This window comes from Chelonia mydas, chromosome 5, assembly GCF_015237465.2.
Source record: "Chelonia mydas isolate rCheMyd1 chromosome 5, rCheMyd1.pri.v2, whole genome shotgun sequence".
Lineage (NCBI taxonomy): Eukaryota > Metazoa > Chordata > Testudines > Cheloniidae > Chelonia > Chelonia mydas.
The window spans coordinates 18,629,770-18,655,316 of record NC_051245.2 but is presented as its reverse complement, the minus strand read 5'-3'; the positions used below and the strand labels follow the sequence as shown (position 1 = coordinate 18,655,316).

The 25,547-nt window shown below is 42.0% G+C and overlaps 1 protein-coding gene across 5 annotated transcripts; it reads left to right on the top strand.

The window, feature by feature from the left end:
* The first annotated feature begins 257 nt into the window (after nt 1-257).
* Nucleotides 258-23,040, top strand: CCDC68 (coiled-coil domain containing 68). 5 transcript variants are annotated; one of them, XM_007055321.4, is made up of 11 exons: nt 258-841; nt 9,022-9,164; nt 9,895-9,927; nt 10,931-11,074; nt 11,696-11,821; nt 12,474-12,602; nt 15,075-15,148; nt 16,871-16,976; nt 18,232-18,315; nt 21,379-21,455; nt 22,451-23,040. In XM_007055321.4, the coding sequence occupies exons 2-11, from the start codon at nt 9,042-9,044 to the stop codon at nt 22,515-22,517; spliced, it is 963 nt and encodes a 320-aa protein (XP_007055383.2). In that variant the 5' UTR covers nt 258-841; nt 9,022-9,041; the 3' UTR covers nt 22,518-23,040. The 5 variants fall into 5 exon arrangements, with proteins under 5 accessions (XP_007055383.2, XP_027673552.2, XP_027673554.2 ...); XM_043547503.1 differs by lacking the exon at nt 258-841 and adding an exon at nt 2,169-2,289; XM_027817751.3 differs by lacking the exon at nt 9,895-9,927 and having other exon boundaries at nt 409-841.
* Nucleotides 23,041-25,547: the final 2,507 nt, after the last annotated feature.

Here is a 25,547-nt window from a genome sequence, read left to right as displayed (position 1 = left end):
AATGAGACCTATGTGGGTAGAGTCTTATGCTGGATGGAACACATTGCAGGTTTGGGGCCCAGGTAATAGAAAATCCCTGTACAGATCAATTGAAACCGCCTCTCCCTTTAAAAGAGATTCATACTCCTTCCCCTGTCCCAGAGCTCAGCAACAGCAAGATACATAACACTAATCTCAAGTCCCTGCAGAGTGTTCCTTGCCATGGAATGCAACTGAGCCCTCATATAGTCTTAAATGCAAGTTCAAAGGGCTGTGGGATTGCATTTTGCCCCAACTCCCTGGCACATTAGGCAGCCATGAAGTAGTTAGTGATGACTGGAGTTAATGATTTTGGCTTTCGCACACCTGGAGCCGTGGCTTTCATCCAAGATGGTTCTTAACCCTCTGGAAATGCACTGCACCGTGATCATTAGTGTGTAGTGATTTATACATGCTTGACAAAGCCACGTTAACAAAATAAGACTATTTGTCACTCCAGAGCTGTAGGGGGGCTGTTAGTGAAAAAGAAATTGCCCTGCCTGGCAGTACGTTTGCCAAGAGAGATTGTTAATCTTACAAAGGGGCAGCGTTGAATATTTTTAAAAACCAATGGCTTCACTTGCTGCTCCGACACTCTCACCTGGTTAACTCATTGGCAATAGACTTTGAAAGTGCCCTGCCTTTCCTGTGTTTACAAGTCAACCACAGGGGGAAACTGGGCCGGGTTTCTCTCTCCCATGGGCTCCAGCCTCTGCTGCTAGGAGGAGAGAGGGGAGGGGCGGGGCCAGGTCCGGACTGCACCGTCCCCGGACGTGAGTGCCCGGGAGAGGAGCAAGGGAGTGGAGAGAGCCGAGGACAGCAGGTAAGGAGGCCAGCAAGCTGGGGAGGAGAAAGGGGCATTTCAGGGCCCCTACAGAGCGCCCAGGGGCTGGTCGCCCCTCCTTCCCCGGGTCCGTGAGAACAAGGGAAGGGGCTGCCTGCCACTTCCCGGCCCTAGAGATTCAGGGGCTTGATCATTTGAGGCTGGAAATGCGCAGGTGTGGAAGCTGGGTAGAGAGGACTCAGCTGATTTTTATCACTCACGATCTGCTTTTGATGCCAGCTCTCTAGGTTGGGGGCTGGGTGGAAAACACTGGGCACAGCTTGGATGCCACTGCATAACACAAGACTTAGCAACAGGGTTTCCTCTCTCAGTCAGGTTTCAGAGTAGCAGCCGTGTTAGTCTGTATTCGCAAAAAAGAAAAGGAGGACTTGTGGCACCTTAGAGACTAACCAATTTATTTGAGCATGAGCTTTCCTGAGCTACAGCTCACTTGAAACCCTTTGGGGTTTTGCACGCTCTCCCTGGGCAGGAATGCTGTGGCTGTTTAAATGTGTGACATGCAGGAGATTAGAAATGTGAACAAAGCGATTAAGTGGTGGTGAGGGTGGTGATGTGTTTTAAATTTAGCAGAGCTTGTTGGTGGAGAATGAGAGTGCTTGACTATCAGTTAGGGACCCATCCTCCCAACCCTTTACTTGTTCAGACCCTCCTGTGAGTAACACTAGTAACTAACGTGAGAAAGGGATACAGGGTGAGTGAGGATATATCTTCTTATTGCATGCCAGCTTCTGTTGAGGGGAGAGACAAGCTTTCGAGCTACACAGCTCTTCTAGCTTTAAGCTTGTTTCTCACCCCAACAGAAATTGGTTCAATAAAAATATGACCTTATTCACCTTGACTTCCTAATATCTGAGGACCAACATGGTGACAACAACACTGTCTACGTGAGAAAGGGATCGGCATTGCAGACCCCTTAATGTTTGCTGTGTATCTCTGGTAATGGAAAAGTAAATATTTGCATGTTGGTTTTTTTTTTTTTTTAAGTTGAAAAATCCAGGCGTGTCTTGTCCCCCGTACCCCTGCCCCCTCACACCCCCATGCACACGTGCTTTTGGTAAAGAGTAAAATAAATAGCTGATTATATTTTCATGGGGAAAATACTCTAGTATGATAGTTGCCTGAACTATTTATTTTAAATAAATTATCCAGTGAATCTAGCTCATTTAGCAGTACACATATTCTTCATGAACCTATCCTGAGTTCTATAAATATATTTGCCAAACAACTCAGATGAACAATTTTTCAGTTTATGGGTTGTTTGCGAATTGTTCCCTTTGACTATTTGCAGTTATATTTGTGCTGTATGATTGACAACCAGCATCATCTGATACTGTTTCTGTACCATGATTGGATGAGAGAAACCTTTTATATTGGAGAATAATGAACAGTAAACATTCCTCCCTGAGCACAAATAGCCGCGTTCACATGTAAGTACAGGTATTCGTACAAACTATTGCTCAAACATTCATGAGAACAAAATACCTCATACCAAAATACCAAAATTTCCAAAGATATTCATGAATAGCAAATTAAAAGGTGAATACATTTTTACTGAATATTGTTGAATCAAATAGCTACTCATCATTGAAATTAATGTATGCAAACACTGCATTGCAGTCATCATCCAATTCTAACTTGTAGCATTCAAATCTATTCTGTACTGAGAAGAGTTTACAACCAAGTGGAAAATATGTGTCTGCTTCATGCTGGCTGTCTGAAGATTAACTTTGAATGATCCAATTTGGATACTCAAATTCATTGCTGCCCTTTAAAATAACTACGAACCAGCCAACCCCTAGACCAGGGGTGGGCAAACTTTTTGGCCTGAGGGCCACATCAGGGTTCTGAAACATTATGGAGGGCTGGGTAGGGAAGGCAGTGCCCCCCAAAACATCCTGGCCCCTGCCCCTGATCTGCCCCTTCCCGCTCCCTGACTGCCCCCCTCGGAACCTCTGACCCATCGACCACCACCCCGCTCCTTGTCCCCTGACCGCCCCCTCCTGGGACCCCCTGCCCTTAATCACTCCCCCAGGACCCCACCCCATTTCCAACCCCCCCCTGCTCCCTGTCCCCTGACTGCCCCGACCCCTATTCATACCCCTGCCCCCTGACAGGCCCCCCCGAGACTCCCATGCCTATCCAACCCCCCCCCCCATTTCCCATCTCCTGACTGCCCCCCCCCACAGAACCTCCACCCCATCCAACTGCCCCCTGATGGCCCCCCGGGATCCCCTGCCCCTTATCGAACCCCCCGCCCCCTTACCATGCCGCTCAGAGCACCAGGGCAGGCAGGCGGCTCTCTCAGCCTCACTGTCCGGCAGGAGTTTGCAGCCCCGCTGCCCAGAGTGCTGGTGGTACGGCGAGCTGAGGCTGCAGGGGAGGGGCTGGGGGCTAGCCTCCCCGGCCGGGAGCTCAAGAGCCAGGCAGGAGGGTCCTGCGGGCCGGATGTGGCCCATGAGCCCCAGTTTGCCCACCTCTGCCCTAGACCCTAAAGGTAATCATGTAAAAGAGATTTTCATAAGCAGGTAATAGCAGAGTGTGAAAAGAAGAATCAAACTATGACACAGAATAGGTATTTCTACTTTTATGGGACCTATTCTGAAAAGATGTTTATAGTAAAGGAGCTAATTGTCACGCTTCTATGGCGAATAGTTCTTTGGACCCTTTTAGTCCTTCTCAAGTGGACCTTTAAGTGACAGGCTGGGCTTGCTGCACCTCCAACTGGGCGGAACTGCGTGGTTCATCCATTCTGGGACCGCCTCTCTGCGGGTCAGCTCCCGATTTTCCCAACTGTGTTAACTCAACAGGCCCAACTGCGTTTGGCTCTTGTAAACCCTTTCACTTCAGGGACACGCGACGGTTTGGTGTTCCCATTGAGCTCTCTTCTCAGCTGTGGCAAAGCAGCTCTGTCGCCAGGACTGGGGCTGTGGAGTTGCCTCATCATGCTGTAATTAAACCTGGCTGTTGAGTTTGAGTGTTGGGATGCTCCTTATCTGGGCCATTTTATTGCCTTTCTGTTTGGCTCCCATAGCAAGCTCTTTGGATCTAATTCATAGCAAGTAACCCATCATAAACACAGAAAGCATGCACCTTATTCACAAACTGTAATACAGATGTTTCCTAGCTTGTTACACCTGGCAGGTGCAAAGCTGACAGAGAAAATGTAACTTACTTCACAAGTGGCAATTTTAGAATATTGCAGTAGAACACCCATGCAGACACAAGTTGGCATCTATCCAGTGTGCCAAAGGATTTCTCCACGAATGTCATGCCCTTTAGACTCTGCTTTCTGAGTGTAAGACAAGTGAATTTTTTTCTACTCCCAAGCTCTGAGCTGCATAAAGTGTGTGTGTGTGGCGGGGGAGGGGGGGAAGAAATCAAGTTCTCTGTATCATTTAATTCTGTTAACATGCTTTAAAACGTAATAGAATGTCACTTCAAAAATGATATTTAACAAACTAGTGGTGCCATGTTAATTGTTGGCATTACAAGGTCAGTACAGTTCTATTAAAGATCTTATGCTGTGTCCTTTACCATGGTATCGGAATGACCGTACAGAAATTCTTATTTAGTGTGAAGATTTCTTAGATGTGTAAAGAACCTATGACCTGCTTTTCAGAGGTGCAGCTCTGTGTATCTAGGTGATTTAGCTCTCCTCCTGGACTCTGTCAAACTGAATACCTTCCATGGTGTGACATACCAGGGTACAATCCAGACCAATGAGTAGCTGTGTCACCCCTCCCTGTAATCTGGTGTGCTTTTTACAATGCCTTGCTGCTGCAGCCTCCCACGTGGACTGCTCACAAACGGCCTCCAACATGTAAGTCGCCCCCAGCTATGTCTTTGTGTGTTTTGCAGCCAGCAAGCCACACCCTGGCTCTTATCAGCCTTAAAGATTACCACAGGGTGACCCAAGCACACCCCTAGTCTGAGATTCCCCCCAGAAATTTATGTCCTGTACTGCCCAGCCCTCTCCTAGACAGTACAAATATATTAAGTCTATTATTCCTTTAAGGGAATAATCTGTTACCTCAAATGGAGTTATGCAGATACTTCAACTAGAACATACTGGATTAGATAAAACAGTAAAATTAGTTTATGAACTACAGAAGAGACCTGTTAAGTGAATATAAGCAATGAGGCATAAATGTCAGAAATCGTTAGAAGAAAAATAAAGATAAAATGCCTGCAAAGTTTTCTCACCACATGCTTCCAGCAGTCTTACTGACCAAACTCTTTAGGTCAGGACCCCTCCTCCAGAGTCCAATGGTTGCTTCCTTTATTTTTCAAGATGCAGAGAATGTGATGGGCAGAGAGAAGGGGTGTCTTGGGGTATTTGCCCCTGCTTTTTATAATTTCAGTCCCCCTCTTGAAAAATATTTCCAGCTGGGAGCAAGGTGACAGACAGTCTGTGTGGAAGGACATTCCATTCTGTTTGTTTGCTAAGATGTAGATTTTTTTTGTTGTTGTTTCTACCCCCTTTCCTACCAAAGAACGGTCACTTAGCAGGTAATGGTCCATCAGGCTTGTTTACACCTGGCAGAGGCGTCATCTTGCTCTTTGTCTCTGAGGAACTAGTTTGGCCACTCCCCAGATTTATCTGGAAAACATGCTTTTGGTCAAGATCTCAGCTTTTTTTATAACTTCACATATAACACTGCTATGTGCATTTTTCCATGATATTATTGATCAGCAAATTGTGAGGTGTCATTCAAAAACTCATAAGGTGCACCTTGGACAAACACTATTACAATCGAACACATCACCGGCCACCGACAGTACCAGGAGGTGTGAGCCGGTACGACATTGTGCATCCACTATGGGAAAGGGACTGAGAGGCTTTTTCCATTGGACCATATGAACTGGAACCATAAACTCACTGAACATTAAATCCCACCAAATGAGGGTAGATCCATCCCCATCATCGTATCCACTCATTATACTCCACACCTGAACATAGCCATTATATGAACAACATACCTCCATATTTCAATGTCTGTACTTTGACCGGTTAAACTTTTACCCCCAATCGGGGAGATTGCAGATTATGTATTCCTTACGCCACCCGTTCCTAAACCAAATTTCGCAACCCTTGATAATCTGTACCTTATTCCCTGATAACCAGAAAGGTGGGGGGAGGGATAGCTCAGTGGTTTGAACATTGGCCTGCTAAACCCAGGGTTGTGAGTTCAATCCTTGAGGGGGCCATTTAGGGATCTGGGGCAACTATGGGGGATTGGTCCTGCTTTGAGCAGGGGGTTGGACTAGATGACTTCCTGAGGTCCCTTCCAGCCCTGATATTCTATGATTCTAATAGCATGTAGGGTGTGAACATAGGTATATATTCTGTCACATATTTAATAACTTGGAGATCAGGCTGGTTGCACTGGTAGATGGTCTCCTGCTTGCTATGTATGAAGCGGCAGTGTCCAAGCTGACATTATTTAATCTATCAGCGCCTTGAGTACTGTTGATTGCAAGGTGGTGTTGAACAGATCTCTGGACCACAGTAGGAATGGAGGAAGCTATTTTTTTGGGGTTGCTCCATTCATGATGATCATTCACAACTAATTTTTGAGGACAAGTTTTCCTCCTCTCTGATGGTGTTCGTATAAGGGGTTCCATAGGGTTCTGTCTTGTGTTCCCTGTGGAATGTGCACATGGGACCCTTAGAAGGGTTAGTAAGGAGACATGAGTCTTCAGTATATTGGTGATATGCGGATGTCTCTCACCATTCTGTCCAACCCAGGCAAAGCTGTGCTTTCCCAGTATTTTGGTAAGATTGGGGTATACATGAGGGCTAACCTGGGAAGACTCAATCTGGATAAAACTAAGGTAATGTCGATTGGGGAAGCAGCTACAAGACATGGCTGGGATTATCTTAGTCTCTTAGACCGTGGTATGTGTCTGTCCTCCTCTTGTTTGTGTTCACAAAAATCTAGGGATATGGTTAGATTTCCAGCTACTCTTAGGTGGCAGCAGTGGTCAGGATGATACTCATCCTCATGTGATTCTAGCCAGGAGGTTGTGAATTTTGTTGCTGGATGCAAGCCTCAGTACTACTGGTCATGGTTTTGTCACCTTGAGGTTAGACATTGGCTGTGAGATCCACATGAGGCTATGCCTGTTCAAGACCATTGTGAACTAAAGCAGGTATTGAATTTGGCAGTCCACTGATTGTGTTGCCTCTTGCCATGATCTTCACTGACTGCGTGGTAGTCTCCTGGAGAAGTTTAAGATCTTGTTCTGTGGGTCAAAAGCAATCAAGTGTTTATAACCCATCTGTTTGAGTAAACATCTTTCACCATCAGTACTGCTGCAGCTGTGATCAGCGGAGCTTCCTTGGTTTATAAGAAAGGGGCTGCTGGTGGGTCTTTTTCAACTTTGGACCCCTCATCTTTGGGACTCACTCCCTGACTCCTGCCTAAAATAGTCCAAATCCCTTGACATTCAGGACACTCTGAAATGTCTGTCTATGATCCCAACTTTTGGGTGAGTGGGGAAAAATTGTGAGGTGGTAATGGTGAGTTCTTTGTTTACTTTCCTTGATTGTTGGCAAGGGAGTGACTTGCAATTGCTGGATTTGTAATTTTGTAAACTTTTTAAAAACTGGAGTCTTAAATATTTGTAAAGAGCACCCAAAGCTCATATGTTAAAGAAATTACAGTTTCTCTACTTTTGTTTTCTGCCTGAGATGTGTACTTGAAGTATATGAAAGTTAAAACTTCGGTAGCCTGGATTAGTTGCTGATGATTCTTTTAGCAAAATGTGCAAGCCAGGTCCATGTGCTCACGGTGGTGGTGACATTCCTAATTTATTACAGCGTTAAGAGTTTCAAATGGCCTAATTGGGTTTTATGAGAAAATGCCTTAATTAATTAAATGTGCTGACTTGATGGTACTTCCTGTTAGTAAGGCAATAATTTTAGTCTGGGATGAATAAACAAGGGCTGATGCTGTAGGCCAAAGCCTCGTGTAGCACAGGAATCAGATTGTTGTTGCTGAGTTAAATGGAAGCAACCATAAGTTCTTATTAAATTGACATTTTGTGTTTAAATAATCACATTTTAAATGAGATTTTAAAAGTACAAAACCCAAAAATAAGCTGTAAACTTTGGAAAAACCTCACTCTATGTCTACTGCTTCCTCTTCCTCCACTAATGTTTTAAACCTTAATAAAACATTGCACAGATCAATTGGATCTTATTGTTGCAGGAGCAATTGTTGATTAATTTCAGATACTCCAAACATAGACATTTGACAACCTGACTTTTAAAAAAATATATACATTAATCTGATTTTATATATATCAAAAGGAGTGCAATATATGCATATCTTCTGAGATATGCTGTTTATATACATGTTCACTTGAGATTAATCCAGCTGACACTGGATGTCACCATTGTACCACAGAAACATAACTGCAAGCAGGTTGGGACCTCATTCTTGGTGTGTAAAGCCAGTTTTCCCGTGCTTAAGAAAAAAGTGTTTTGGTTTGTGACTCTCCCACTGCCATGAAAAAACTCATATTGTGGAATGCTACAATGCTGAGTCCAGTCTTGCCACTTATTCAAAGTGAGCCGTTGTCTTTCAGTGTGAGTAGTCCCATTGATTTCTGTGGAACTGACTCTGCCACTCTTACGTTGCATAGTCTTGGTGAAATCAATACAACTACTTGTGGAGTACAGCGTTACTCAATCTGAGCAAGATGGCAGAGACAGGAACTCCTATAACATTGAATATGACCAGTTTTGGGGGTGTGGAATGAAGTGACAGGGTAAACAATACTTTTGAATAAGCAAATACTTACTTGGAAATTATTTGGATTGCCAATAAAAAAAATTACTGATATCTTATATGCTGTAGCATATTTGAATGTACATTCAGATGCAACAATTGGATGGGGGACTGCCTTAAGTAAATTGGGGGGTGGGGAAGTAACACATCTTGAAGACTTGAGAGGTCCTTTAAAATACGGAAATTATGCACAAGGTCATATTTGCAGCTGTCTGAAAGGCATTTAATTGTCTAATATGAGCCTTACTGTATATGTTGTTAATGATGCAATGGACATGTCGATGCATGTACAAAATTAAGTTCATTCTCTATGGATATTTGTATAAATAAAAGACAAAATCCACTTCTCTCTCAACTATACAGAGCAGTGAAATGCACGCACAATGAATACCACAGTGAGGCTCACAGAACATGTCACAAGAGATGACCAAGGGATGGAAGGAAACTATGTCCTTTATGGATCTTCTTCTGCCCAAATCACTGAAGAAACAGAATACATAAAAAAGGTACAATTTTTTCATTATTCTTATTGTGCTGTCTTGTCCTCTGATTCGGAGGAGAACAATGAATACAACCCATTGCAAGTAAGAAAATAAAAAATTTGAATCCTTCTACACTGTCTAAATTTTCCAAGCTAAACAAGTGTGTGTTGACTTACTGAGGAAATTCACATTTCACTGTCCCTTAAACTCTTTCTGGCCTGATACCATTATAATGGAGTCTAACACAAAACCTCAAGGAACATTGATCAGTTTGAGGCAAGGATTTAATTGGGGTATGCACATCTGTCTTTATAATGAGTCATATGAGGGAGCAGACCAAATGCTTGTCAGAACGCCACTATGAGAATTTTGTACCAATTACAAAATTATGATCCTAAGTCATATTCATGATGCAATATCTGAGGAAGAGATGAATTTTTGAACCAAGTGTGAGACTTAGGCCCTCTTTTGGGTCAATGAAAAGTGTGGTGATCCTGTCACTAAAGTAAATATTTAAATTCCGTGCATCCATTTCTGCATTAGAGATCTCTTGGACAATACGGTTTGGCTTGTGGAGGACAGATGCTTTATTTCTAGTATCCAAGCAAAAGAGCACAATGGTGATCGTGCCCAAAGGCAACTTTTCTACATTGCTGCTGTCCTAAGGAGAATGTCCTGGAATAACTAACCTGGCAGATTGACAAGAAAAAATAATCTTTCTTTTTGTGACCTATTTCTAATCTTTTCCCTGCAGATCAGATCCACACTAGCAAAGATTCAAAATCAGGTATGCAAATGACAAATCAAATTGCAAATGACAAATCAAATGCAAAGGCTTCCCTTCCCCTGCAGCTCCCAGTCCCAACCTCTCTGCACAACGCCTCACATCTCTCCTCTGGCTCCCAGTACCACTCCCCACTTTCATCCCCAGTCACAGTTGCTCTGTTCACACTCTGTACTCCTTCAGTCTGTCTCGAGAGCATGCTCAGGGGATGGCACATACAGAGCCTTGTCAGCACTAGGAGCTGTGAGGGGCTGGAGCATGCTCAGTGAGGATGGAATTTGGGAGATTTTAGCCAGATCTAAGATCTATACAGAGGATGAGAAAATGAAGATTATTCAAAGGCTTAGCGATTGACCAAACTTTGGTGGATATGAAGAATATCAAAAGGCACAGCACTGACACAAAGGCCACCCTCTAGTCTGTGCTCCAAAGCAGGGACTTTCTCTAGCATCATTCTGAAATGGCTGAACCATTTTGGCAGAAACGTTCCAAAAATACTCATCCTGAAGGAGACACCCGGCATGAAAAATGTTAGCCCAAATAAATAAAGTCTGGCAAATATAAGCAACTAAAAGAGGGTAGTGTCAGGCAACCTTCATAATTGGCGACACTGCTGGTCCCAATACTATAATATGACATATGCTGCAATATTCTAAACATTAATTAACCTCATGTACGAAGTTACACTCTGGAGAACCAAAAGCAGTTATGTATTGGTAATGATGTGTTTCAAATGTAAAACCCTGGAGAACTGCACAAATAGAACACTGTTTTATTTAATATTGAAGGTGGGAATTAGTCAGTACCTAGAAACTGTGGTGATTGTTGCTCTGTAATTACGCTAGACCATGATCCTGCAATGAACACTATGCAGGCCTGGGTGCCTGGAGCTCATTGCAGGGTGGGGGCCTGAGATAGGAAGGTAGATGAGTGCAGCTTTACCTTCATACCTTCAGTCTGCTAAAGCTGTCGTTTACAAATTATTTTCACGTTTGTTCATTTTTAGCAGCCTTTCCGGGTGTCCAGAAATGAGTTGGAGGCTGAGAAGGACACGCTTAACTCCAGCTACAATCTAACCATGGAAAAGCTGAAAGAGACTGACCAGCAGCTCTTGCTTGTGAACAGGGAGAATGAAATACTAAAGATCAAGGTGCATTCCATTTTAGCCGTCTCTAATGCATATTTTAGCTTGTCAGCCTGAAGAGAAGATCCAGTTTTGCCTGGATTAAAGTTCCATCCCAGCAGTGGCAGGAAAGCAATCGTTCATTGTGGCTTTGCCCTCTCTATGAAGTGCAGTAACCCTGCAGAGTCTCATCAGATTTTCTCATTAGGATTAAATAGATTTTTAACTAGCTGATGGTGGAATTTAACTAGCTGATTGTTGGGAACTACAGCTTGTTGGGCTGTGCTCTGGGCTTGGATTTTCTTGCAGTGGTTCCTGGCATGAATTCTGCTAAGCCTGTGGTCTAGAGCAGGTGTGCTTGTAACCAGTCAGAAATGTATCAGTCATTTTAAACCCACAACCTTCATCTCCAGTCAGGAGCGGCTGTTGTATCACATGGCAAATCTGCATCCTTTATTCAAAAATTAGAATTTAAATTTTATTTGCCATATATTTTAATGGGTTTGTGGGGGGGGGTTCTGCAAGAATTGGTGCTAACAGTTGTTCAAACACGATAGCAACTGCATTATTTGTGTGCTACCTGATTTCCACACCAAACTTTTAAAGTGTGACATACGCTATTAATCCTATTGCAATGGCCTTTTCCAGCTGGATGCGACAAGAGAAGCAGGTGCACAGTCTCTAAGACGTGCCTCGAAAAGTCTATATGAGAATTACTACAGTCGGTCTGAAGAACTTAAGAAAAAGCATGAAGATGATAAACTGCTCATGCAGGTACAGCACTCTCCTATGTGTGGAAAAGGCAAACACTGGAGCATGCAGGGATACAAGTGTTCCTTCTCTCCAATATGCTGGCAACTCCATATGTCAACATGACAAATCAGTACCTTGGATGTATAAATAGAGACCTAACTCTTTCAAACACAACTTTGTGGACTCAACTGATGATTCCTTAAAGGGGCCTGATTTTCAGAGGATGCTCAGCACATTCTGAAAACCAGGTCCCTTTAAGGTGGACACCCAATGTGGAGGGATCCAAAATCACGAGTCACTCTTGAAAATGTAGGTCAGGGCTTCTAATGCAGACTTCCATTGTCTTATAGGCTTAACTTTAACTACAGTACAATATAAAAAAGGAAAGCTTAATTTTTCCTGACTTCAAGTGTCCAGTCTCAGATTTGATGGGTACAGTGCTCAAAATAAGGCAGGAATAAAGGGGTAGAATTTGCCCTATTCTCTCACTGCTCACTCTTGGGGAAAGAAGCATGGATCTTTCTTGACTACAAGTGGTCAGGATTTTCACGGGGGGGTCAGTTGTGGGACTGGCAACATATTGAAGAATAGCAGCAAAATGGTTTTGCTGAAAATGGAAATCATCTTCATTCATTGGTTTGGGCTTTTTTTTTTCATTTTTCTCTAAACACAGGCCTCCAAACTTGAGCAAGAACAAAAACTCAAACAAAATCTAGAAAATGTCAATTGTGTAACTGAAAGACTCGAAGAAAAGTACAGCCAGATTACAGACATGGAGAAACTAGTGCAACGAATGGAAGAGGTATGCTCATAGAGCCCAGTTATGCAGTTCCTGGATAGGCAATAGGAGTCTTCTCTATGCAAGGATCATGGCCACTGTCTCTTAGGCCATTATGTGGCTTTTGTTAGTATCTGTTGCACAATATCGAGGCCTGACCTTGCAGGCTGTTAGCCATGTGGACAGTCCTTGCTCATTTGCATATTGCTCTTGATCTGGAGCAAGTGCTATGAGTAAAGGTATCAAGCTCTGTGGAACTACAGTAAATATCAGTTTCAATTGTATTAGCTCCTACCTCTTAAGTAATAGAATTACAGTGTAAAGGGTATCCTAAGCACTCTTTATTGTCAGTCTCATGCTGAAATCTAATTATAAAGAAGAGTTCAATTACTTTAAAAAGTTTTTGGACCAGATCCTCAACTGGTATAAAAGCCCCCTGGATTTCAATGAGGCTACCTCAATTTGCATCAGCTGAGCATCAGACCTTTTAAATGACATGAGAAGTCAGGTTTTTTTTTTTTTTTCCTTTCAGTTGTTTAAACACTAGATTTTTAAATCAATTAACGTACTTAACCTAACTGCCATACATTAATTCTAATTTATGAGACTTGAAATGTCCTGGTTTCTAAGAGGAAACACCTTCAACTCCTACTCTTGCATTGTCAAAGTACAGTATATTGCAATATGCTATTAATCTCCTCCCCTTTGTAGTGAATTTCTTTCCAAAATCCTTCCCAAGTTCTCAGTTGATGCAGAAGCAGTGAGTGTTTACAGAGAACAACTTTCCAGTTGTAGTAAATAATCGTTAGTAAGTGAAAGGTATTGCAATGACCATATCCCATAAAATTTAACTTTCACCATCTGTTCTGGAGTAATTAAGAATGCAGCAAGATTACACATCACTAATACAGTTCTGTCAAAAAGTCAGATTAAAAGCATTTCAGGCCATTTTTGTCACTTGTCGTGCCAAGCTGTGGTTTGCTCCTGCCACAACTAAGCGGCAGCCTGTGATGGGGAAGTAGAAGAGTTTGGTAGCTGTGGGAGTTCCCCCAGCAATTATGAGTGACTAGAGATAAGTGGGTGGGGGAAGCTCATTCTGAGTGGCTGCTGTGATGTCATTTAACGGGGCACATGTGCACTCTCCCACCCCCATGCCAGATCAGCTCCAGTACCTCACCAGTACAGGAGCTGGGAGGTGGGCCATGTCTCCACCCTAACCCCCATCCATCACTCCATCAGTGCTGCTAGATTCTCTCCCTGTTCTCATGGTTAGTTTCAGGAGGACTGGAAATGTGGTTGGCTTATGCTCCTGCAGCCAAGTGGCAGGACAGCTCCTTGGGCCCTCTCCTCATTTTCCCTGATCCCTATCTTTTTGCACACCTGAGTAGAGTCAGCCACAATAACTCATCTTCTGATATTTTTAATACACCTTTGAACATCTTTCTCCCTGAGTATGCTGTCCCTTACTGTGTTCCCCTGAAGCATTTCTCAGTGGTGTTCCTAAGCCCTTCCCTCTGGTACACTCAGGCAGTCCTCATGCACATCAATAGGTTTCTTACCCCAGGGCTTTCTTACCCCACTCCAGTTTCTTACCCCATGCACTGAAACTTGCAAAGGTGCCTACTATACCTCACCTCTGATTGACCAGGCTGATAGCAAATATGGTTTAGCACTGTGTAGATTGGCATTACAAATCTGCACACAATCTGTTGCACTGTGGAGCTGGCTGAGGAAAGGGGCTGTGGGTAGAACACACAAAGCTTCATTTTCATGGCTACATGCTAGGATCTCTTCCAGCCAGCTCCATAGACAGACAAGGTTTATATGTTGATGTGTTTGTCTCATATTTCTTGCGCCTAAAATTCTTTGCCATATTGAAGTCAGTTGTAAAACTTTTTTTGACTTCATTAGGGTCAGGGTTTTACCCTGACAGGCTAAGAAGATACACCATGGGGTGGCTGTATATATTAGTGAACTCTTTAAATTTACAACTAGGAATTATTGTACTTAGGTCACTAAACAGTTAGATGTGGATTACCAAAATTTGTCACTTAAAAAGAAGTTTTCTAGTTGAATCAATTTTAATCTCTTGACCCTCAGATCCATCTTTGCAATGCAAAGTACCACTGCCCTTTTAGTATAGTTCCTGGAGCAGAAAGTGTCTTTGAATACATATCAGTCAAAAAGCTAATCATCTTTACTGACAGGCTTTCCTTTTAAAAAAAAAAAAAAAATCCAATTGAAATAATGATTTTTTCCACTGTAAATCAATACACAGCTGCTCCCTGGTAACCTTGCTTTTTCTGACCCAATTCTGGTTGATGACAGATGCTTCTGATCCTCGCAAGGGGGTGAGGGTATATCTGTATATCTGTAAATTGACAGCTGACACATCTCTGGTGGTTTTGCATGTTTTCAGAAAGTAATTGAAAAATTAGTTAATCACTTCATATAAGTTTTGTACGTGCACATTATTACTTCTTCATTGTTCCCTAGGAAAAGAAAACATTAATAGCAAAAAAGCAGTCATTTGAAGAGAAGCTTCTATCAAACTCTGAAGATAGTAAGAGGTGAGCAAATAGTGCATGAAGAAATGCTTTTTCTGTTCAGAAGGATTATTTCAAGTGAAATACCTAACAATAACTTGGCTAAGTTCTCCCGAGTAGTGGATATATACATGGTGTTAGGCCTAATGCCTTCACTGTCTTTACTTTTTAAAGAAGAATATAAATTATCCTGTGACATGTGCAGTAGGGTTTCTAGACCTGGGTTTATTTAGACCAGGGGTGGGCAAACCTTTTGGCCTGAGGGCCACATCGAGGTTCCAAAACTGTATGGAGGGCCAGGTAGGGAAGGCTGTGTCTTCCCAATCAGCCTGGCCCCTCCCCCTATCTGCCCCCTCCCACTTCCTTCCCCCTATCCAACCCCCCCTGCTCCCTATCTCCTGACTGCCCCGACCCCTATCCACACCCCCGCCCCCTGACATGCCCCCTGGGACTCCCATGCCTATCCAACCGCTCCCTGTCCTCTGACTGCTGCCTGGGACCCCCTCCCCCTTATCCAACCCCCCCGCTCCCCGCCCCCTTACCATGCCGCTCAGAGCACCAGGACTGGCAGCCGTGCCACCTGGCTGGAGCCAGCCACGCTGCTGCGCAGTCTAGAGCACCAGGGCAGGCCGGCGGCTCTCACAGCCACGCTGCCTGGCAGGAGCTCTCCGCCCAAAGCGCTGGCGGCACGGCGAGGTGAGGCTGCAGGGAAGGGGGGACAGCAGGGGAGGGGCCGGGGGCTACCCTCCCGGGAGGGGAGCTCAAGGGCAGGACGGTCCCGCAGGCCACTGCAGTTTGCCCACCTCTGATTTAGAGAATAAGTAATTGTTCTCTACTACTCTGACATGTGAAGGCACGAGATCAAATCATGCTGTCCTTACTCTGGCAAAACTCTTGGTTCAATTAACAGGAATTCTGAGTAGAGGATAATTATGGATTGCAGGATTTGGCCTGCTGAGAGGAAACCATTCAACCCACCTCAACCCCCATTCTGTTAACCAGAATTAATATCTTAATGGCTTTTGGGGCCTCTTCCAAACAATACATTTGAATAATTTCTATCTTCTATTCAGTTCAACTTCCTCTAAAGCCCACCTCTCTCCCTAGGCTTCGGAGCCTGAGCTCCGGCCCAAGCCACAACCTAAAAGCACTTTCAATGTAGTTAGCACAAGCCCTACAAGCCCAAGTCTGTTAACCTGGGTTTGGAGGCTTACTGCCACAGGCTGTGTAGACGTACCCAGCTTACTACGCAGTACACTATTACTTTGGCAGTATGTGCCATGATGAACTGTTGAAGAATTGCTCCAATATATTGTGCCGAAACTTTATTCTTCCAATATGAAGTATGAATGGTGCTGTTTTTCCTATAATTGAATATAGTAGTTAAAGATAATGTAAGAAATAAACTACAATTTTTCCTTCTTTTATATCAGACTACGCTTATTACCCATGAATTAAATTAGTTCACGTACAGCTAATATGAGTCAAGGCCAATACAGTGAGTTGGAATCCCATGTGGAATGCAAATTATTGGATCTGGTCACTAAAGGAATCTTAATGCCTATATTTATAATTCATATATAAATGTAACTTTGGCCAAACCCAAAAGTTTGGTGCTCAGATGGCTAGTTTGTATATTCTTGGTCAGAAAGCATATATCAGGTCACTCATTAGATCTTTTGGGAATAATATATCCCCTTAATATCAGCTGAAAAAGTTATTGGTAATCTGTCTTTTCCCCACCAGCTGTCGTGATCTTCAAGTGGAGATTTTCACTTTACAAGAACAGATTTCTCACTTGCAGCATGTGATCCAGACCCAGCATCAAAGCCTACGCAGTGTGATAGAAGAGGTCCGGTTAACCAAGCACGTTTAGTGTATGGGGAACAAAAATTAGAGACTTGTTTTAGTGCTTCCTTCACTTTGTGAAGTTTATTATTGATGATGTGGTGATCTCCATCACAGGACATGCAAAACCAGTTAGCAATAGATGTTACATAATATTTTATATATAATTTAAAAAAAAGAAAGTGGCATCACTTTAAAAACTGGGGGTGGTTCTACTTCCTAGCGTGACAGCGATTGAAATAGAATGTTGCAAGGAAGGAAGAAAGGAAGGTTTTTGTTTCCTGCAAGTGGGATGGAAGGGCTGAGGTAGCTACCTAAGGAGCTTAGGAGAACAGGCCCATACCATAGGGCTACATCAGGAAATACCGAGTCCCCAGCCAGTTTAAGGTAGATTGGGAATATCCCTAAAATGTGGCAGACCATGGATACTCACTCACTCACCAGGGGAAGACTTAGTGTAGCTTCTGAAATAGTGTTTGGTTAGCTATTACTGCAGAGGAAGCAATGAATGCAAGAGCTGCAAACCTCTTACGTATGTTCCACAAAAGGAACTGCCTTTTTATGGGGAACATTGAGTCTCTAATGATGCTTGGCTGCTGCAGTTACAGGCACTGTGTAGGACCATCAATAAAATAAACAGGTGTCTGGAAATCTATAGGCTGTTCCTCACTAGAGGCTCAAATCCTGCTTCCCTGAGGCACACAAGCAGTCCTAGTGAAGTCAGTGACCAAAGCAAAAAGGATTTGGTCCCAGATAAAGCTGGAACAAAACTTGAAGCCATTTTAATATTTATTACTTGACATCCCGTTTAAAGAGGGTACTAATATGAGCTACTGTCACAAAGAGTATTAATTTTTGCTCAGCTAAACTACCTGTACAAAATTTAATTCACATTTTGTGAATCGTCAAAGGGTAGGAACTTCTCTCATCAGCCTTAGCTTGCTTAGGCTAAGAAAGCTGCATGTGGGGAACAAGTGTGTGTTTGGGCACAGAGACCAAGAATAAAAAAGGCAGACATGTTACCCTTAGTGGAAGTGTGACTTATGATCTGTTTAAAAAGAAAAATAAGTCAGCCAGCCAATCATGTCATTACACTTTCTCTAGAGCATTTTTTTTATCATGTAGATTTCAGACTATATTGACTTTCTTGATCCTCATGCTCTGATAGTGTATCCCTCTACTTAAAGGATGGTTATTGAAAGTGTATCTAATATATTACAAAGTTTGAAAACTTTCTAACTTTACTTTCTAACTCTTAGATTGAAGAACTGAACATCGGACTACAAAACCAAGATAAAGAAATTAAGACTATGAAAGAAAAGATAAATATGCTTGAAACTCAGGTAAAGGGAAAGATTGTATCACACCAAACTCTACAATTGTGAGCCTAAAACTATTTCAACTCTGCATCTTTTTGAGTCTCCTTTTTTCTTCCCCCAAGTAGTCATCAAGAGATTTATACCATCATCTTCGGCCAACTGTATGGTACAATAAGATTCTTTACGTATTTTTCTGAGGACAGAGAAGTGGGAGTGGTTGGTACAGTTGCAGGTGGGGTTTTTAAAAGCACTCAGCAAGGGTCTAACTCTGCTCTTATTGAATACAATGGTAAGTTTGGTCAAAGTTAGAACAAAGCAGAGTGCTTTTGGAAATCTCTCACCGTACATGTCCCTATGTCCCTAGAGCTATTTCTATTCAATATACAGTATTGGTGAGTTTGGGAGGAAGAATGTCAAAACTGCTAATTTCTATTTAACAATTATTATTTGCACTATGGTAGCATCCACTACTTGCCAAGCACATATTTGGAAAGTGCCAAGACACTGTGCCTGTCCCAAAGAGCTCAACCTGAGCACACACACACACAACATATGAAGACCTAAAGGTGAGGGATGAAAGGATAATTGCTTTTTTTTGTATCCACTTTCCCCAATTAGCCTTCTGCCTAATCATAATTCTTTAGTAATTTCTTGTAGGCCACAGGCTGGAAGTGGGAGTTAGGGAGGAGAGGGAGTGCTTTTTGAATTTCATAGGGACTGGAGGGAAGCAGTGTGCATTTTGGGGTGGCTAGAGAGGAGGTTGTTGCAGTAATGCAGATATGAAATGAGTGCCTGGATGAGAATTTTAGCCATGACGATATAATTTAGGCTCTGATCCTGCAAACACTTACCCACATGGTGAACTTTACACACCACAAATAAAGTGAAGCATTTGTGTAAATATTCTCAGCTTAGGGCTTATAATATATATATATATATATATATATAAATGTTGGGCATCATTAAGAGAGAGATAAGAAGACTGAAAATATCATATTGCCTCTATATAAATCCATGGTATGTCCACATCTTGAATACTGCGTGCAACTGTGATTCCCCCATCTCAAAAAAGATATATTGGGACTGGAAAAGGTTAAGAAAATGATTAGGGGTATGGAATGACTTCAGCATGAGGAGAGATTAATAAGACTGGGACTTTTCAACTTGGAAAAGAGATGACTAAGGGGGGATATGATTGAGATCTCTAAAATCATGACTGGTGTGGACAAAGTAAATAAGGAAGTGTTATTTACGCCTTCTCCTAACACAAGAACTAGGGGTCCCCAAATGAAATTAACAGGCAGCAGGTTTAAAACAGCAAAAAGGAAGTATTTCTTCAGGCAACACACAGTCAACCTGTGGAACTCCTTGCCAGAAGATGTTGTGAAGGCCAAGACTATAACAGGGTTCAAAAAAGAACTAGATAAATTCATGGAGGATAGGTCCATCAACGGCTATTAGCCAGGATGGGCAGGGACGGTGTCCCTAACCTCTGTTTGCCAGAAGCTGTGAATGAGCGACACGGAATGGCTCACTTGAGGATTACCTGTTCTGTTCATTCCCTCTGGGGCACCTGGCATTGGCCACTGTCGGAAGACAGGATACTGGGCTAGATGGACCTTTGGTCTGACCCAGTATGGCCATTCTTGTATTCTTAAAATGTGTGTGTGTTTGGATTTTTTAATAATGGCCCTTGCTCACTTTCAGCTTCTGAGGAAATATTACATGTTAGTATTTTGGAAAGCATTAGGCTACAGTGAAGAACTGTGCATTCTGTCAAAATAATTACCCCATATTTTCAGCATTGCATAGAAACTAGCCTCTTGCAATTTTACATAATCTTCAGTAGCAATACTGTTTTGTGTGGTTTTTGGCAACATTTTACAGTTTGTAACAATCTTTTGTGTAATGACGCATTGCAGCAATATAGTTCTTGACATCCCATTGTAAACACTAGTCTATAATCCTGGAATTTACATTGGTACAAACATTAAATATATTACAAATAAAATGCTTTTCTGCCATTCAGAATCTTAATTTCAGTCATAGCAGATCCACTAAATTGATTCTAATTCCAGTATGTGTGGGGGATTAAATATAATCCACACACATATAATTAACATATCATATGTATTTATTATATTTATATAACACTAATTATATAGTTCTAGACATTTTCAAAGTGACCTGTACTAGCTAATTAGTTTTACAGCATCCCATCCAGGCACGGTTTGTAAGGCCATCCCTACCCCCAAGGATCTCAGTCTAAATAAACAAGACAGATCAAAGGATAATTGTTGCCATTTTTCAGACAGACCAGAGTGGGGAGACTAATGCATCACGCAAGATGTTGTCCAGGCCATTGAGGAGAATGGGAGCATGAGGCATCGCAGCAGAATACCCAAATCAAAATATTTTGGGGGCATTGGTTTTTTGATGGAAGAATATATAAATATATACAAAAATGAGTGGAGTCAAAACCTCATATTTCTATTGGAAAAACGAAAAGGAGTACTTGTGGCACCTTAGAGACTAACCAATTTATTTATTAACCAGATAAATTGGTTAGTCTGTAAGGTGCCACAAGTACTCCTTTTCTTTTTGTGAATACAGACTAACACGACTGCTACTCTGAAACCTGTCATATTGGAAAAATGGATTTGATGGAAAATTTTCAACCATCAAAAATGCTTTTCAACTAACAAAAATACTCCTACACTTCAAAAGAGCTGTGCGGGATTTTCTTATCAACAGAGCGAAATCCAAACAGTGACAATAATGCTGGGCACAGGAACTTGATGTTTTGAGGCTCGACCAGCATGCCAAGATTTTCAAAAGTGACTGCATTGTATCCCTCAGTGCCTGTAAACTGTATTGACATTCTGGATGACCCAAAGGGCCAAATCCTAAACTGGTGTAAACTGGAATAGCTCTATCGAAGTCAATGTACTAATTGGACTTGTTTCAATTTATCTGTGTTGTTGATCTATACCAGCTGAGGATCGCACCCACAAACTGTATCTTTGACTTCCTTAAATGCTATAATATACTGGTGGAAATGCAATGAATTTAATGTCTCAATTTCAGAATAAAGAACTTAAATACAAGGTGGAATTCTGGTCTGGCCAACCCAAGATTAAAGTTTCAAAAGGTGTCTCAACAACGTAAGATTCTTTTTGAAGTTATTACCATGTATCTGAAATCTCTCTTCCTACGCCTTCTGCAAATGTTGTTAATAGTAAAAAAAATTGTGTCGAATGATTAATAAGTGCTATTTGCGTGTTAATGTCACATTTATTCCAAACTGCTTGAATTATTCTATTTTGGTCTTGTTAGAAATAGTCATAACATTTTCATGCTGTAGTTTCTTTATAAAGAAAGAAAACAAAAGCCTCAGTGTGAGAGAGAAGTTAAGTAATTGACATTCTAAATAACAAGGGTCTTAATTGTGCAATTGGCCATAAGTCCATCAATGGTGCATCCTTCTGCCTGTCTCATGTTGCATTCTGACTTGCAAATGGCAGTGCCCTCAGTCTTGAAAGAGATGTGATGTCTGTCCTATTTACTGAGACACTAATGCAGTCAAAATCATACAAGTACACCAACTAGTGAGCATCTGCACAAAATGTTGTCAGATCAACACTAAATTTGAAAAGTAGTTTTTAATAACTGATGAAGATGCTGAATACTGCAATTAGTATCAGACTGGGCTTAGAGGCTTGCAGTTTCAACTGTAAAAACATTTTACAGTAGAGGAATGCCATCTCCATTAATGTCACTTTAACAATGTGTGAAATTACATAGGAGAGAAAATTACACATTCACCAAAACCAATGTCTGGAAGGAAAAAACATTAAGACCCTTTCAGAATACCCTCCGGTCTTGTGTGGGATCAACCTTAATTGCGTTAGAGGAAGTGAATTGTTCACCTGAGGACCAGCACTGATGGGCTCTGGAGAGGGGCGAGAGTCATTACTACAGAAGGAAGGCATGATTCAGGACTCAGAGACTGTAAGGGGGGGAAGAATGGAGGTGGAAAAGACAGAGTGCATTTCACACCAGTATCTGGGTACAGTAGAAATGTCTAGATGTCTATACTAAGTTTGTTTCGTATTGGTGTGCTTCATTTTCTGAGTAATCGTTATCTTCTCTTTTTTAGTTCTTCCAGGATTGATGGGGTATCCCCCTATTCATTGCTAACTAGGCTACGGAAGCAAAATGGTTAGATGAGTCCATCGGTGGTGTCTGTTCCAGCTTCCTCATAAGGAGCTCTGTGTATCTATGTTAATGACCCTTCATTCAGTCCTTTTATATCTTTTGTTATAATACAGCAACTTGACATGCTTGGCCACCAGGAATAGCACTTGTACAGAAGAAGATTCATTAAATGCATAAACAAATTTGGATTTAAGGCAAGAACTGAAGACATTGTGTTCTTTAACATACAGTGTAATCAAATGACAGCAGCATCCTATGGACATTGCTGATGGGGGAATATATGCCATTGTAACAGCTTCTTATGTATCAAAGAGCGAGCCCATCTTCAACAAGCGTTTTATGGGCCAGAGGTACATCAAACAGCTAAGAGGATATTCAGGATTAACGAATTAAAACTTTCATAATTGTATACAAAAAAGACTGGTGTTTATCAAGTTTTAACACAATACTGTAATGTAACTAAGAACTTTTTTAAATTGACAAATTAATTGTAAAGGGCTATTTAATAAATTATATTTAATCTTTTCAATCTTTCCGTGTTAGCATCTTAAACTTGTCATTTCTAATCTATAGTAAGTGTGTGTCAATGGGTTTTTTTTAGCTATCAGAACATGACATACTAATAGGTTATTTTGGTTTTTATATAGGCATTGGGTAGCTTCACCTAATGGTTGCACAAGTGATAACATGTGCTATGCATGTTGATTGCAGCATTTTCAGACTTTGGGAAAAGTCTAAAGAAACAGTTTTAGGCAAAGCAAAAGCTTACCTTCTATGGCACTTGACTGAATTTATTGATCTTCTGAGACAGATTATATTAAACTGTTTTGCAATAACCATATGTAGCTGAAAATGGTCATCTAACTTAAGTGGGAATGTTGTAGTCTGGCTATTTATAAGGTAAGCTTTATTCCCAGAGCCTTTAAATAAGTCATAGAATATCAGGGTTGGAAGGGACATCAGGTCATCTAGTCCAACCCACTGCTCAAAGCAGGACCAATCCCCAACTAAATCATTCCAGCCAGGGCTTTGTCAAGCCTGACCTTAAAAACTTCTAAAGGAGGAGATTCCACCACCTCCCTAGGTAACGCATTCCAGTGTTTCACCACCCTCCTAGTGAAAAAGTTTTTCCTAATATCCAACCTAAACCTCCCCCACTGCAACTTGAGACCATTACTCCTTGTTCTGTCATCTGCTACCACTGAGAACAGTCTAGATCCATCCTCTTTGGAACCCCCTTTCAGGTAGTTGAAAGCAGCTATCAAATCCCCCCACCCCCCTTCTTCTCTTCTGCAGACTAAATAATCCCAGTTCCCTCGGCCTCTCCTAAATCATGTGTTCCAGTCCCCTAATTATTTTTGTTGCCCTCTGCTGGATGTTTTCCAATTTTTCCACATCCTTCTTGTAGTGTGGGGCCCAAAACTGGACACAATACTCCAGATGAGGCCTCACCAATGTCAAATAGAGGGGAACGATCATGTCCCTTGATCTGCTGGCAATGCCCCTACTTATACATCCCAAAATGCCATTGGCCTTCTTGGCAACAACGGCACACTGTTGGCTCATATCCAGCTTCTCGTCCACTGTAACCCTTAGGTCCTTTTCTGCAGAACTGCTGCCTAGCCATTCGGTCCCTAGTCTGTAGCGATGCATGGGGTTCTTCCGTCCTAAGTGCATTAACTGAGCTACTGCTACCATCTTCAAGGAGACAGAGTAATTGTTTCTGAACCTTTTCACTGCTGAGACCGTCTCCCTGGTTGCTGTTTGTGAGGGAATAAACATTCTAGGACTTGCAGTGGAACTGAGCTACTTTCAGATTGGTTCTATTAGCTGGCAGTGATTAGAATCCAATGCTAAATTGACTAGATTCAAACTACTGGTCTAGATTTTGTGGTGCATTGCACCTGTTTGCACCTTCACACTTAATTTTTTAATTGGAAGTACTGTAGTAGTGTTTGACAGCCCTGCTGGTCACTTTGTTTATTTTCAGAGGGAGGAAGTTTCTTATACTAGTGATGGATGCAGTATATAAACTTAGAGAACATTATTACAAACCCATAAATTTAAATGAAGGGGACAGTGAAATATCACTTTACTATAATCAATGCAAGGCTTACAAAAATTGTAGTGATTAAAGTTTAGGGTTTTTTTTTTTTAAAAAAACCTAACATACTGATACACTAGTTTTATGCACTGATAGAAATGTAGACCATAGGGCCACCCTAACAGAAAACAGCAAAGAGACTAACTTATACCCTGAAGACATTTGACCCTTGACTAAGCTGATCTCATGCTGACATGTTATGAATTCTGGCAAATTCATATTTACAACAAATATGACAAGTGGAGGGCTTCATTTGAGTTATCTGACGTGTGAGCTTTAAGGGTTATTCTTTTCAGCCCAAGTTTACAAGGCAGTAGAATCTCAGCAGGAAACACCTGCAGAGGAGCTGAAGATGTGCATTACATACAGGACACAAATATAAGCCACTGATACATGGTATTCTGCTGCAGGATTGTTGGGTAGCTGACAGTCTCCACTCTCAGCTGTTAATTAGAGGGTTGTAGTTTTAACAGAGATGAGCAAACTGAGGACTTGTCTACCCTAGAAGTGTTACAGCAGCATTCTCCTGTTGCCATAACAAAACCACCTCTTCGAGAGGTTGGCAGGAGCCACTCTCCTGCTGCCCTAGTGCTGTCCACACCTGCTCTTAGGTCAGTGTAACTCATGTTGCTCAGGGGGTAGCTTATTCACATCCCCAAGCAACATAAGTTATGCCAACATAACTTGTAATGCGGACAAGCCCTCAGGAACACAGGGGGACTCTGCTGCAGTGTAACCTTCACTGTTTAATGCCAAGATGCAGACAAGCTCATTTCCCAGGCTAGATACCATGTGAAACAGCTGTTTAATGGCAAAGGTTGTTGCAGAGCTCAAAAGATTACCCTCATTTGTGGAAGGCAGGGCTGTGCCTGTTCAGTAACACTGGCAGTTGTAGGCTATAAAACATTTTTCCTACTCTAGCTAGATCTTACAC

What these genes read in the sequence shown, in the direction of transcription:
- CCDC68 (XM_007055321.4), top strand. Translation starts at nt 9,042, where the DNA reads ATGAATACCACAGTGAGGCTCACAGAACATGTCACAAGAGATGACCAA. An exon ending in TACGCAGTGTGATAGAAGAG is followed by an intron (nt 16,977 to 18,231) that starts GTCCGGTTAACC and finishes TCTAACTCTTAG; the next exon opens with ATTGAAGAACTGAACATCGG. An exon ending in TAAATATGCTTGAAACTCAG is followed by an intron (nt 18,316 to 21,378) that starts GTAAAGGGAAAG and finishes TCTCAATTTCAG; the next exon opens with AATAAAGAACTTAAATACAA.